The sequence below is a fragment of the Sinocyclocheilus grahami genome, unplaced genomic scaffold (genome assembly GCF_001515645.1).
Source record: "Sinocyclocheilus grahami isolate Dianchi unplaced genomic scaffold, SAMN03320097.WGS_v1.1 scaffold988.1, whole genome shotgun sequence".
Classification (NCBI taxonomy): Eukaryota; Metazoa; Chordata; class Actinopteri; order Cypriniformes; family Cyprinidae; genus Sinocyclocheilus; species Sinocyclocheilus grahami.
This window is the reverse complement of record NW_015506167.1, coordinates 30,277-46,547: the sequence shown is the minus strand read 5'-3', so window position 1 is coordinate 46,547 and position 16,271 is coordinate 30,277. Positions and strand designations below refer to the sequence as shown.

The following is a 16,271-nucleotide window of genomic DNA, read 5'->3' as shown; positions in this document are numbered from 1 at the left end:
TATATATATATATATATATATATATATATATACAGTATATATACACATATACACTCTTAAAAATAAAGGTGCTTCAAAAGGTTCTTCAAGCGATGCCATAGAAGAACCATTTTTGGTTCCACAAAGAACCATTCAGTCAAAGGTTCTTTAAAGAACCATTTATTTATTACCTTTTTATAATCTGAAGAACCTTTTTTCGCCCCAAAGAAGTTTTTGTGAAACAGAAAGGTTCTTCAGATGTTAAAGGTTCTTTATGGAACCATTTAGACAAAAAGGTTCTTCTATGGCATCGTGAAGCAGCTTTATTTTTAAGAGTGTAGGTATAAATTAACCAGAAATTACAAATCTGCCTTCCCAGAAACATTAATGATGTAATTATTTATATTGCAATACATCCTCTGCTGTGTAACTTCACTCAACTCATTTTCATTTCAATGCAGTGAATTTCTCTTCCTGTCCTTCCCGTTCAAATTCCAGCTCCTAATTTGAGTCACTTCTTAAATTCAGAATTTCTGACTGGCCTAATAACCGCGGTCGATGTTGAGGTGCAATGCTGTAAGCAGATGAGAGGAGTTTGCACACTTACTGGAAAGCCAGGCGGTCCTGGGAAGCCTTTGCTGCCTTTTTCACCCTGTGAACGTGAGGAGGCCTGTGTTAGCAGGGGTCTCAAACTCTGAAAGGTTAGCATTCAAAAACAGCAGGTGGTTCCCTATAACCTTTAGAAGACGGTGTCACATCCGTTTAACTGAGAGACACTGAGCCAACTACACTTAGAGCGGTGTACCATACTGAGACTGCTACGGTGAACTGCACTAATCATACTGCGGCGGTTCATCCCGCAGTGTCAGCAGAAGAAAAATATAACAATATTAGGATATTTATGATTTAGTAACCATGTTTTCATAAACCCATACAGCATTTTCTTTATTTATTTATTTCTCTGGACAAATTATATTTTAAATATACACTAAATATATGTTGTAAACAGTGAAGCTCAATTGAATATATTTTTGAAATTGAAAGTATATTTAGTGTCAACCGTAATGTACCTAAATATATTTCAAAAGGTATTTCAGGGGCAAGAAAACGCATTTCCGATCTTACAGTAGCCTACATTAAAGCTAAATAATGCAAATGTGGATGGAATAGCCTAGAGATCAAAGCTAGATTTCTAATAATTTAATCATGTTATATATATATATATATATATATATAGCATTATTATAATTTTTTGGAACATTGTAAAGTATGTTCCTGCTGATTTTAATTCAAATGTGTTATAATATTCACACAAGTTATAAACAAACAAACTTTTTCTTCAAATGTGACACGTGTGAAAGTATTTTCATGAATGTAAATATATGGAGGGCAAAATATAGTTTTAAATATATTTTTAAAAGTAAATTTAAATTTTTAAAAATATGTTTAAAACAATAAAATGCCAAACTGAAATATATTTAAATAGCCTATATATTTTGTCAAATGGGAAAGAATAAAAAAAAAAAAAACATGGTTCATCTTCTCATTTATTAATTTATTGAGCTTCTGTTTAACATATATGATGTGCTCTATGTATGTGTGTTCATCAATGTTTTACGCTGATAAATGTGAATAGATTAAATCTGTTTATCATATGAATCTCATCAGAAGACTTTATAGTGTCTTTGTGTTCTTTTTGAAGCTTAAACAGTTTGGTTTCTTAGACTTGTGTGTCATTTTTGCATCACTAGCGACACCAAACACAATTTCAAAAACAATATTTCCAAGCTGTTGCTGGCCAGACACTCAAACAAACACAGCAATGAGAGTTTAGAGTTTTCTGAGAAATCAGCCTCTGATGACTTATTTCTACTAATCAGTATTAGTCAAAAGCAGTTTTTAAATGTGACGTAAATGACTGGGATCCACCTGAATGCCTTTGAGTCCGGGTTCTCCTCTCTCTCCCTGAAAATACAAGAGAAATATCCACTCACTTCTACCTTCTGTTCTCTAGCATATCAGTATATCAAAAACTACATTTAATGAGCTGAAACGCCAGTATATCAGGCACATCTTCCATACAAGCAATCATTTAGCAGATGCTTTATCCAAAGTGATTTAATAGATATATGGCAGTGACAGCACTGGACAATATGGCAGTGACAATACTGCATATAGAGTATGCATATGCATGTGTAGCCTACATAAAACATACACCGTGAGTAGCATGTTCAACCTCAAGACAAGCACATCTCTGCTGGAAACTACAGCGAGGTGTTTCAGAACATGGAAGCTGGTTTCTAGTTTAACAATCTTGGTCAAGAGCTCAGCTGGGGAAAAAAACAGTTCATATCAGCTTAAGCTAAACAATGCAGCTGGAACTAGATGGTCTATCATGTTTTAAAGCACAGGTATGACCTTATTATGGTTTTGCCGGGTGTTGCGCTTCAGAAACATTTCTGAAACATTTCAGATGCTTAATTATTCACCTGACAAACACGTTCATCCAAAGCCTCAGTAGCCCATCATTTCAGAATATTATTGCATAGCACTACTGTTTATGGCCAGTATGAATTTTTTATATTTTTTTTAATAAAGAAGTCAGTACTTTTATTCATCAAGGACGCATTAAATTAATCAAAAGTGAGAGTAAAGACATGTATAATGTGACAAAATATTTATATTTCAAATAAATGCTGTTCTTTTGAACTTTCTGTTCATCTGTGAATCCTGAAAAATAAAATGCATCACAGTTTCCACAGAAATATTGTGCAGCACGACTGTTTTCAACATTGATAATAATCAGAAATGTTTCTCGAGCAGCAGATCAGCATATTATACTGATTTCTGAAGATCATGTGACACTGAAGACTGGAGTAATGATACTGAAAATACAGCTGCGCATCACAGAAATATATTACAGTTTAACAGAGATTCACACAGAACACAGCTGTTTTACATTCTAATAATATTTCACAATCTTTACTGAATTTTTCTATCAAATAAATGCAGCCTTGGTGAACAGAAGAGGCTTCTTTCCAAAACATCGTCCCGACCCTGCATTTTGAGCGCTAGTGCATTACCTTGTGTCCTTTAAATCCAGGAAGGCCCATGGCACCCTGAAGTCCTGGAAATCCCGGCTCACCCCGGACACCCTGAGAGATTCACGAAACCTCTGAGAATAAACTCTTCACCTCATTTATCCTGAGAGCTCTGAAGGCCAACCTCACAAATCTAAGCTACAAAAGACGAGACTCTTACCTTTTGGCCTGCGGCTCCAGGAGTACCTGCATCTCCCTTTTCTCCTGCGTTACCCTGAACACAGACAATACATATAAACACACACATATATAATTACTCCATTAAAACCTAGCTGGAAGAAGCCATTTGTTTCCATAGACAGATAAAAAGACTATTAACCACTCTAAATATTAAATGAAATACTGTTGCAAACCCAGCAACCTAAATGGTTTTGTTCGGCATGCTTCTATAATCCATTTGATAAGGGCACAAATCCAGGAACAGAATAAATGTAATCTCAGCACGGCTATTCCCACCTGATTCAAGTCAAGGTATTAGCATAATTGCTAAAGGTGATGTTTGGAGCAGACCAACCTTGGGGCCGCTGAGTCCGTCTGCTCCGGAGGGCCCTGAAGGCCCCGGCGCGCCCTGAAGGATTTAATCAGACAGGATTCAGAGTTAAACACTGCCTGACTAAAGCGCAGGACGCTGATAACACACAACGGCTCGCTCGGCGGACTGCAAATAAAGTTTCAGAAAAACTCCAGGAGATACGTATTTGACCAAAATAGGAAAATTAACTTAAACTAAAATGCACAGTCAGAAACGGCATAAATTAATGAAGTTATGATGTGCAAAACAATTACCGATACTAATACACAGGCCTTAAAAAGTCTCAATTCACGTTTTGACAAATTAAGGCCGTAAAAGGCCTTAAATCAGAGCAGAAAGTCTTAAATTCATAAAGTCATGACATTAAATGTTGCATGAACCGCAAAAAAAATTTAAAAAATCTCTTCCTCATTATTCTTGTCTTGTTTTCCAGTACACACATCGAAACATCCTTAAATCGAGACACATTTACTGGAGAGTTATGTGTAAGTTATGAAGTCTTGTTTTTTGAGAACTTGAACAAAACGTGAGTTTATGCTTATAACAAGAACTAATATCTGTCAAAGCTTTTTAGCTTTGAATTGAGTTGATTTTTCTGAGCCCAACTCGCTTCATTTTGATCAATTTCTCAGAAAACATGACATTATTTTGTCGTTTTTCTTCTTGATTTAGGAATCTTTAGACATTTGAACTGGAAAACAAGACTGAGGATGAAGAGTTTTTACAGTGTGATCTGTAAAAGTACAGTACAGTAAAAGTTGTATGTATGTATTTTATGTTTTTATTTATTGTGCTTGTCAAATAAAGTTCAAAAGTAATGTAAGTTGGAAGTTTTATTTTTAAACTTTGAAGCATTGCTAACGCAAGACATTTATATTCAGAGACCATATTGACGTATTCTGTTCCATTTACATTTATTCCTTAAATTGTCTTGTCTTAAATGTGCCTTCATAAAGCCTGAGTTCCGATCGCATCCAGCACTAGGTGGCAGCAGCGTTTGCTCTGACACAGACCATGGCAAACGCAGGCTGAATGTTTGGCTCTCACCATCAGAGGTCACCCTAACATTGTTTACCCGAGCGCTCGGTTACTCAGTCCCGGATTGAGCACTGGTTAGTGTTTGACCCCGGTCCAGATTGCTCTTTTTCCTATCTGGCTGCGGCTGCTGATCTGATGAGCAGCTCTACAGCTGCCTGGGACTTCATACAATCCAATTCCTCTGAAGTGTCCCATTTTAACGGGTCAGTCGACACAATGAGGGGGTAAAAGGTTAAGGCTGATGTTTACTCACAGGAGCTCCTCTTGGCCCAGATGATCCTTTCTGTCCCGGTGCTCCTCTCGCACCCTAAACTCCACGAAACACAAGATCGGTAGCATCAGTTTGTAATACGCCATGTTACAATTAAAGATGCAGTGATGGCACGTGTATTAAAGGCAGTCAGTTACTGCAGCCATTGTGCAAAAGGTTTTTAACCTCATTTATTTATCTTACACTGACAAGATGTGGTTGGACATGGTCACATTTTATTCGTAAATAAAATATATTTGGCATCATTAATATGATTTGCTGTGACATTATATTTATTTAAATAAATACATATTATTATTATTATTATCCAAATTCAATATATTATACACAATTATATATAATTAACAGAAAACAAATCTATCTATGAAACCGCAAAAATGTAAATAATAATAATAACATTAAAAATGTTGGTTGATTGGTGGTTAAAGCAGTGCCCAAAGTAGCGCAATGACTATATCCATAATATCAAAACTCAAAATATGTCATTTCCATACCTAAAATACACATTTTACAGTCACTGTTATGCATATTGATCATAAACACAGCTAAAAAGCTTCCTACCAGTGGCCCTCCTTCACTAAACCTAACAGTACAGTTTTATGATAGGTAGAATGCAAAATTAATTTATGCAACTTTTCAAACCTTTAATAACCCACGTGGGAAAATCAATCCATGGCAACATTTTAAAAGTAACCCAATTCCATTGAAAAAAAAAAACCGTGGACTTGACAACCCTGCGAGAGTCAGATTTGACTGATCACGGGATGAGAGGAGAGATGACTGACAGATCATGCTGGAGGATTTGCTGCTCATCGTCCTGAGCTCATTGACAAATATCTGATCTTCCTTTACACAGAGCGCGCGCGCATGATCGAAAAGTGAAAGTGAACAGCGAGCGCTCGTTCAAAAGAAATTTCAATATTCCGCATATTGATAGCGCCACCCTGATGCGCAAAAAATTATATGCAATACTGAATGTTTGCAGGACTGAACACAAAAATCGCGGGAGCGGCCGATAATGGTCAGAAATTCAGCGGGAACGAGATTAAGAAAGCAGTCCCTCGCAGGGCTCGAATTCAAAAACGCACACAATGAATGGCGACTGTAGAAAGCAAAAGGCAATTTAGAAATCCCAGCCGGACGCATTTTTTTAGGTCCGAAAAGAGGACATGTCCGGGGGAAAGAGCACGTATGGTCACCCTAGTTTAATATAGCAATACATTTACTTAACAAATATCAGTTATGAAACAGCAAAAATGTAAAAAGTTAATATTCAAAAAAACAAATAATTGGCTAACATTGTGTAGTTTTGTGCTCTGTACAACATTAGGTTGTGTAGAACAGCACAAAAGTCTGTGCTAAACGTTTGCGCTTTGACTGAATAGTGCATGTAGTAGCCTTCAGTATGGCTTGGGTTTAGTGTATATGTGAGTCCATACCTGCGGTCCGCTCGCACCTTCCTCACCGGGAAGCCCACGGATTCCCTGGAAAGGACACCATATGTCAGCTGCATGGGTCATGTAGTTTCTAACACCCTGATGGACGGGACAAGCGGGGCTAATGACCTTGTATTTCGTACATCAAGGCCTCGCTGTAATTCCATCATTCATCATGTTCTTCTTCTCTGGTTACTGTTATTACAGCATTACCAGGATGCCACTCAATTAATCTACACTCTGGCAAAGCTCTGGGGAGCCTGCCAAGAAAAAGGACACAATTGACTCTCTGACATTCACACAATTCTACTGTCTGTTTTTCTAGCCTGCTAAATTACTTTAATTGAGATCCATTAAAAACTTCCTCCATCCATCTGCTTCCTCTGAGGCTGCAGTAAGAGGCAGCGATGAACCTCGCGTAATGGGACAACAAGAAGTCAAGTACATAAAAATGTTTTTAAAAATGCTCTGTTAGCACCATCATGTTCCTCAAAAATCTGACTGAATAATATCCTGCTCTTTGTTTTAACATCAAGATTCATGGTACTTCATGGCACTGTATGACTTTTAATTACATTATTATTATTATTATTATACATTTATTATTTATTAATTCATGTATTTATCAGAAAAATTCTACTACAGTTATAAGATTCACCAATAAAAATAATATGAATTACCTAAAAAGTATCCTAAGGTTCAATACCTCAGAAACCTCAAAATATATTTACATTTTAAGCATGCTAGTAATTTTAATCAGTGTATTATTATTATTGTTGTTGTTGTATATAAATATATTACATATAGACCTTTATTATTTATATAAAAAATATTTATTTATCAAAAGAAAAAGACTGCTACAGTAATGAGAATCACCACTTTTAATTAATTTATTATTATTATTATTATTATTGCAAATATATTGTTTATATACCTTTATTTTTTATAAAATATATTATTTTTATTTTAAAAATATTATTTAATTTATTTATCAAAAATACCGCTAAAGTAATGACAATCTAAAGAGAATCATAAAAATAATTGGAATCAGCAAAAATAAATAAATAAATAAATAAAAAAGAAAGAGAGAGGGGAAAAAACTGGGCCCTTTGAATGTAGGACCTCAAAAACTTTAAAATACGTCATATTTTACATTAAAGAATTAAACAGATTCTAAACAAAATTAAAACTGAAACATTTAAATAGCATGCACCAGCTGCTCTCCTTGAAAAATGCTGCATTACTACTTTTGCACATTGAAAATGTAAATATCTTAACAGACGAGTGACCGTAAAACTGATAAAGTACCACTATTTTCTCCAAATATGAAATGCGAGAACCAAACACCCTCTTCCTTCCTGCCACAAACTGAATAATAACTTCCCACAGCCGTCTGATGCCCCGATGAGCACCTAAACACTCAGACGAGGGTCCCGCATCACAGCAGCTTTCAGCACCTGCCTGAATGTTTGCATTCAAGAAACAAATCTTCTGTTGTAGCTTCATAACTCAATAACAACAAGCATGCAGCCGGATACAGAGTTCAGCGATGCATCACGGCCCTCGGTCCGCAGGTTAGCAAAGCACCTGAAACAGCGGCTTTGAGAGACATGCAGAAGCGTGCAGGAAACATCAAGGTCCGTGTTTGACTCCACGATCCTCAGACACTACACAACCAAGAGTAAAAAAGCTTTGAAATGGAGATGCCTGCATATTATCTGCCGTTAATGAGTCATTTTATAGTGAGCGGCTCCATCGATCGCGTTTCACTCAAAGACTCTTCTTCTCTCAGAAAAGCTGAACTACATCAAGAAGAAAAAGACAAACTTCTGAGGCCTTCCCTGGTTTAATTTGAGAGGAAACTGTGCAGAAATGTAAGAGCGGGAAGGAGAGCGAGACTGTAAAAGAAATTACATGAAAGATGAAAGGTGTCACACCTGAAGTGTTAATTTGTCTGGTTGAGATGTAATGATCAGTAGCGGGAAATGACTTATTAACAAATCACAGTCAGGCTTTCAAGTGCAGAGCAAAAGCGTCTAAATATTAGCCAGACCAGATCATTACTGGCAAAGAATATTTAGCATTAATTAAAAACAGGAATTAGTCAAATAGCCACATTGCAGTCATATGGGTGAAATCGCACAAAATCTGTCAAGAACATGTCGGGGTAAAATAATGCACCTTATCAAAAAATAAAAAAAATTAAAAAAATCGTGCATGAAGAAAATTAGGCCTTTTATTTAAGGAAGAAATAAGAACCTTCTTAATGCAAAAAGACTAATTAACTAATTTTACAAATAATAATAATGATACTTTTGTTTACACTAGCGTTCAAATGTTTGGGGTCGTTAAGATGTAATAATGTTTTTGAACCAAAGCTGCATTTAGTTGATCAAAAATACTGTATGATTACAGTTTCAAACAGCTGATTCTGTGTGAATATCTGTTCAACTGTAATTTTTCAGGATTCACAGATGAGCAGAAAGTTCAGAAGAACAGCATTTATTTGAAATAGAAATCTTTTGTAGCATTATAAATGACTTTACTCTCACTTTTGAACAATTTAATGTGACCTTGATGAATAAAAGTGTTCATTTCTTTAAAAATAAATAAATGCATTTAAAATCTAAAAATATTTTTTACTGATCCCAAACTTTTGAAATGTAAGATTTTTTTTTTTTAACAAATAATACAATAATGAGAATCACCATGAGAACACAAACATGTCAGGATGAACATTACAATGCAAAAAAGGCCTAAAAACATACAATGTATTGTTTTGTCTTTTCATTGTGGGGTTGTTTTCTGAGATTCACCTTTATTCCTGAATAAGAATAGCCTACTGTAGGTGTGTATCTTGTTTTACGGCGTCTGAACGGCAGGTTTGACACACACACAGTGAGTGGGAGCAGCGGCGCTTATTAAGTGTGTGGGCCACATTAAGAAGGAAAACAGGCTTGTATATTTTAGTGTTCGGCTGCCAGTCTCGGTTCTCCTCTGAGGCCGGCTGTTCATTTGACAAGCAGCTCGTGAAAATGCAATTATTTCATCTTGACTGTATGTATGGATTCAACACACACGTAGATCAAATATGAAATCCATTTTTCTCTCAATCAAGGAGGCAAACAAAGCTAATGCTAATATATTACAGCTGCACACCTCTGAGGCTGTAATGTGTAAATAGGTGCGAGTGGCTCCTGTCTGTGCTGGTCTCTATGACATTCTGTTCATAGATATGGCTCATGTGCGTGGAAGTCTCTTTCAAACACAGAATGAAACAATGAAATTGCAACTTTTAATCTAATAATTCTGACTTTTTTCAATTTTTATTCTGAGTTTGTATCTCATGATTGCGACTTTTCCTTCAAAAAAAAAAAAGTGTGTCATATAATGGTACAATTGCAAGAAACAAGTCCATCTATTATATATAATCGATAATTGATTTTATAAATCAAGTCCATTTATTATATATATAAAAAATAGAGAGAGATGTAAACTTTAAATTCTGAGAGAAAAAGTCAGAATGCGAGATTTAAATGTGCAATTCTGAAAAAGTCATAAGTGTGATATATAAACTGATATGTGAACTCGCAATTGCAAGAAAAAAAGACTTCTAAGTTTATATTTCTCTTCTGATGACTACTTGCAATTCTGAGTTTATTTCTCACAATTCAGATTTTTTTTCCCCAGAATTGTGAGATATAAATTCAGAATTGCAAAAAGAAAAAAGTGAATTGTAAGACAAAAACTCACAATTACCGCATTATCTTATTTTATATTCTGTGGCAGAAAAAAAAAATGAATTGCAACATTTTTTTCACCTTTTTATATCTCACAATTCAGACTTTTCTTCTTAGAATTGCACTCTTCTGATTTTATATATTGCAATTCAGATTTAAGAATTATGGGGAAAAAAGTCCCAATTGTGAGAGAAAAAGTCGCAATTATCTTTTTAAAATTTACTTTATCCTATGGCCATATGAGCAATTAAATTAGTGAGAATTGCTCTTGTGATTACGTCTATCTGCTGGCCTCAGAAAGTGAAAGATTTTAGCGGGACACTCCAGATTGTAAAGAACTGTGTTTTTTGTCATATGTACAGGATGTTTTGACATGAAACACTGAAAGCAGAAACAGCTCGCTGCTGTAGATGTACAGATGTGGCAGGTGTACAGCGAGAGCGATGGGATCATCATGCTGGCTCTCGTCTCGTCTCGTCGCGCCCGTAGATTTGACAACACTGCGGTCGTGCAGGGCTCTCATTTACAGAATATCTATCCTTCCTCATTTAGTTGCTTTTTACTTCAGGAAACCACTGCGAGACGACTGTCAGATTTTTGACCGCTAATTATGAAGAGGTCCACAGTTTTACAGTCAACATGTGCAAAGGATGTTTGTTTAGATTAAAAGTGCGGTACGGAACTGCTTGAAAATTTGACACATATTTAACAGATGCATCTTTTATTAAAAGAAGAAGAATAGCAGAAGCGACTCACTGGAACTCCTTGTGGTCCGTCAGCGCCTGGCAGCCCCGCGTCTCCTTTCTCTCCCTAAGAAAAAACACAACAGACGGGTCGACCAACTTATTACATTTTCCGGATTGTGACACTAAGAATCATACGCTGCTCATACGTCACGCATATCACGCGCTCATAACCCGTCCTGTCTCTGATGACGAGCGTGCGTTACACTTCCAGAAAAACATTTACAGGGATGAAACATGAAGCTAATAAACACGTGGTTGCAACAGTATATGATTTGTATGTGATTTTCATGAGATTCTGCCTATTTCTATAACAATACAGTGTGTTTACATGAGAAATGCTAAGCAGGTGTAGCGATTAGCTTGATATGAAAGGCTACAAATAGCATATTTCAGCAACATTATATGACCAAAACACACATTAGATCGCAATCGGAAGTTATTACAAACACTCGATGGTGGTTTAAAGTGAGTTTAGCATAGTATAAATGTTATATATTGTCTTTTGTAGCATGATGCTACTGTGTGCATGGCCAAAATATTATCACAATACAATTTTTCATATCAGTCGATATCGATAAATATCACGATCAATTTCAAATCTTTATTTCTTTCCAGTTTAAAAGCATAGTTTTGCTCTTATGTAAAAGTTGTAGAAACTAGACTGTTAATTGTGGTTTTAAACGACTCTTTATGATCAGAACATGACAAACACGTCATGCTTTTGAATTCGTTACACTCTTTCTTTCTCACCAGTCTTTTTTGCTTAACAAAATAAATATCTTAATAGAAGAATTAATTTCTTAGTTTCTGCATGTCCTGTTGAGTGGTATTGTTTCAAATCATGAAGCAGGCTTGTGTTTCTTACTTTGATGACTAGTATCTTCAGCACAGTTTGCAGTGCAGGCTGCAATATTAATTATATTATTTTTTAAATGTATTTATTTTTCTCTTAGAAACGCACATTTGACAGCAGTAGCTTGGATGCAGATGTACATTTATGTTCATTATCAAAAACAGTAACATCTGTAAAAAATTGTAACAACCTCATTTTTATATGTTGAAGTTGGAGTTTTATTCAAATTAACCATTGGTTTTCCATAGTAGATATATAATAAAATTTGATATGAATATCACACATTTCTGCCACAATACCATGGTGCAGTTAGTGTTAGGCTACTACAGTAAATCTGCGGTAAATGATGGTGATTTGTGGATTGAATAGATTGACTGTATCGCTGCGCACAGTGTTTATTCTGTTTGTCAGCGCTGTTTCATCTGAGTTCACTGAATTTCAGTCAGAGTTGTGCAATCTCCGTTTAAGGATAGCATAGGAATGAATGAGAAGTGCCAGCTGAATCCCAGCTGTCGCAAAAAGTCAGTGACTTCTCTTATAAAACGACATATTTCTTTCGGTGTAAACTCTAAAAAGAGTTCAATACAAAACTGTTGTTTAGTGTAAAACATGTTGAAGGTTAGCTGATAGGCTATGGTATCGCCATATCGATAGGATTTGGTATCGAACAACAAGACATTTTTCAATACTCGATGGTATCGAGGCAATTCAGTCGGTGTCTAAAAAGCATCAAACTCGACACCCAGCCCTATATGTAATGACAATGTAAATATATTTAGTCTAAATTGATCTTGTCTTAAGAATATTTAGGTGTTTCTGCTGGAAATAGCACAAAATATGTTTTAGGAAAATGCTTTTTCCTCTTATTTGTAGATTTGGACACTACTGGAACTCCAGCAGTGCTGAGACGCATACAGCACAAGACAATAACTGTCTGGAGTCTAAAGTGTGTGAGATGAAGAGTTTCACTAGAGCAGACTTTATTCAGAGCTGCTGCTGGAGCCACAGGTGGAGAGGAGGCAGGCGTCCCGTTCAAGAGTCATTGCCCTTAAGCAAAGAACAAATGTTTGCCCTCCATGAAAGCTTCAAGTACACTCACTAACACTTGGGCTTTGTGGAGCGCTTTGAAAGGCCAGGAGAAAGAGAAACTAAGAGTTGTTGTTTTTTGTTTTTGTGAAGAGCTTGGCCTTCCAGGACACATAAAACATCTAAGCAAGCAAACCTTTCATTAGAAGAGCAGCGAGTCTGTTAGAGAAAACATAAATGTGGATCGCGGCGGCCTGTGGAGCGGGACCCAATAACTACTCTGACTCTGGCCGGACATCTGTAGGTGTGCTTGTCTACATAAAACATGTTCTATGGTGAGCAAACACTCAGAGCACACAGTTTGTGGAAAAGATGTCTCAGACATAAAACTACACAGTCCGTCTCACTCATGTATGTCCAGTTTTAACACATGCAGAATGTCCAGGAGACAAAATGTTGTCAAGCACGCATGTAGTATAAACGTTGCCTTTCTGCTATTGAGGTATCGTGCATGTCAAGCCCAGGCTTCTTGGAAAAATGTGCCGTTGCAACATTTCAGCAAAATGATATCATGTTGCTTATTGCACGTTTTGCAACATTTAAAAAAATGTAATGTCCAGTGAGTGGCTCTAAAAGTGCATTAGTTTTTATTGAAAACAGATGAACATGAATGAACTGTACCGGGTGCGCTACCGAGCAAGTTTTCTACATCAGAAAACACAAACATATGGAGCTGCATGTGATACAAACATCAAAATGTATTAGTTTGTAAATCATGCACTATGGCAAAAGTGTTTTGAGCTCATAACATGGTATCGTGCAAGAAACTGCACAAAAATAAGGCTTTATTAACCAATAATCTGTTAGAAATATAAGAGGCTGGTGTTATGCTATGTAGAAATGTCTGCAATGTCTGGTCTCACTGTCACATAGGTGTTAGTATGTAACATTTACAGGTACAAAACATATATTTTTATGTTTCAATTGATGCTGAAGCATACAATTTGCACGTATTTTACATTAAACATTATTACATATTTATAACTAAATATTGTCAAATATTTATGACTCGTTTGTATCGTAAAGATATTTGTATAGATGCAATTTTATAATTTTATGATTTAGATATTTAGTTCGAAACCTAAACATAACCATTTTATAGAGAATATAAAAATAAATATAAAACGGATTGTACAGAATATAACTGACAGAAATGTTTTTAAATTACAATAAAATATCATTTTAGTAACAATATAGCATTAAAAGATGTTTTGAGAAGTTTGCTGCAGAAATAATGAGCAAAATACACAACTTCAAAATCAATTCTGAAAATCTGCTGGAAAAAGTCTAAAAACAGACTGTATGAATACAGTATTAAAATACTGGCTGAGCTTCACATTGATGTGATATTGCTTGTGCACTATTACGGTTTCCCGTACATCCACCCACAGAAATCACATTTGTATCACGTAACCCGATGTTCGTCCACCTTGGAAAGTATAGCCCCGCCTCAAAACGAAGACTTACAGACTCAAAAAACAACCGTTGCACTGAAGAACAAGCTTCACATTTCCTTTTATAGCCTCTGGCCTGCAAATGTATTCCTGTAAACATGTTTTCTGTTCTTCAACAGAAGGACTGGTCAACATTATGTGTAGGATAATAAATACTGACAGTATATGCCAGAAATACCACCCATAAGCATAAGACAAACATATCCCTAAGACTACTTTTCCACCTCTGTAATTGGAAAATCACCCTTTGACAAAGGCTGTTTCTGTACTTTAAGGAATCCTGTTTGTTTATTTGTTCCTTTTGCTAAAGTTTTTGGCCAACGCTGCAGTCAGTGGTTTAGAAATCAGGGTCCTTTCAAGCCTTCCGCTTGTCTGTGACTTTTAATAGAAAAGATTGATTTATTTGGAGAACATAATAAAGAGCATTAACTTTGGCAAAAGTTATTTCATAACATTATTCATCAAAAGAATCACTGTATGACTTCCTTCGAACTCCTGCTAAATGTTTATCAGTGATGAGGAGATATAGAGACTTTTTGCCCAACTCAACACAAACAAACAGACCTTCAGCACACACACACACACACACACACACACACACACACACACACACACACACACACACACACACACACACACACACACACACACACACACACTCACACACACACACACACACACACACACACACACACACACACACACACACACACACACACACACACACACTCACACACACACACACACACACACATACAACAGCGAATAATAAGCTACTGCAAACTTGTTTCACATTGTTCTTTTAAGACAAATCCTTTCAATGAATCAGTTCTGGATTCACAATGAATTTCTTGAGATCATCATATTGACTCGTTATTGGTTAACAGCTGGTCTGTTCCTCACACAAATCTAACATCTGACGACCAAAAACTGCACAGAATAGCACTCTAGTCACACGGGCCACTTTTATGGTGCATTCACAGTGAACTATGCCTCTAATTTCTGTGCTGTGTTGAGTCTTCTCTTGACGTCCAATGGAAAACCCGGGAGCAAGACTAGTTCTGTTCGATCAAAGCAAGCCAAGATGACTTTAATATTAGAAATATTTAATGTATCGTGTTTATATATAATATACATTTAATATGATATACTGTATATATATATTTTTTTTATGTGTTTATTGATTTATTTATTATGTCCCCCCTCAATTGCTTCTGTTTGTTTCTGTTTGTCAAATAAATGCATAAATAAATAAGAAGCAGCCTTGTCATAACTATAGAGGAAATATGTAGTAAATGTCTTACTTTGAGGACTTTTGAAAACGGTGTTAAACAATGGGCACCTTTGAGTCAAAAACACTGATCCTGACATTTGGCCCATGTCACGTCACGCCTGCAGACTTTCGTGTCTCAGAGATGTCGGTTTTGATATAATTGTCCACATTCTTACAGCGTTTCTGGACTAAATTGATTCAGACGTGTAATTTCAGGTGTATGAAACACGAAAGAAGTCGGCTACTTCAATACCTTGTTTTCCAAAGCATCACTCATGTTCCTGTAAATCGACAGCGCTGATGTGTGTGGCAGAAACACTGTTGGCCCCATATGACACTCAAATGAGTTCAGTACAAAACAGATAAATATCCAGCTCAGTTGCAGGACTTGGGAGGTCAGTGGTTTTTGAAACAGGGTGCACGCTGGTTTTGAGCTGTATATTATTGATAAGTTATCATACGTCCATATTTTCCTCACCAGTCATTATTTACAGCATGTTTAAAAAGTGCAGATCCCTGATTCTGACAGCCATATAAAGCAGACGAAACATCTCTGTGCATTTAATAAAGCATGATTGTGCTAGTGTTGTAAAATGCACCAGTTTATGTCTTCTCTTCACCAGTCTGACCGAGCGTTCATACAGCTAAAATAACACGCACCACCATCCAGACGAGTGTGTTTCAGCAAAACGGTTTATCATGCAGGAAAACAAGACGGATGGAGCTCTAGGGTTTGCATGAAAACTGTTAACACAAAGCGTT

At 36.1% G+C, this 16,271-nt stretch overlaps 1 protein-coding gene across 1 annotated transcript in view; it reads right to left on the bottom strand.

Moving 5' to 3' along the window:
- Window positions 1-16,271, bottom strand: part of LOC107565213 (collagen alpha-1(XXI) chain-like) — a 46,165-nt gene that overhangs the window by 12,136 nt on the left and 17,758 nt on the right. The window contains exons 15-22 of the mRNA XM_016250433.1: window positions 10,854-10,907; window positions 6,361-6,405; window positions 4,904-4,957; window positions 3,595-3,648; window positions 3,241-3,294; window positions 3,063-3,134; window positions 1,909-1,944; window positions 587-631 (exon numbers count right to left, since the gene is read on the bottom strand). Coding sequence (XP_016105919.1) covers window positions 587-631; window positions 1,909-1,944; window positions 3,063-3,134; window positions 3,241-3,294; window positions 3,595-3,648; window positions 4,904-4,957; window positions 6,361-6,405; window positions 10,854-10,907 — 414 coding nt within the window. The remainder of the gene's footprint in view (window positions 1-586; window positions 632-1,908; window positions 1,945-3,062; window positions 3,135-3,240; window positions 3,295-3,594; window positions 3,649-4,903; window positions 4,958-6,360; window positions 6,406-10,853; window positions 10,908-16,271) is intronic.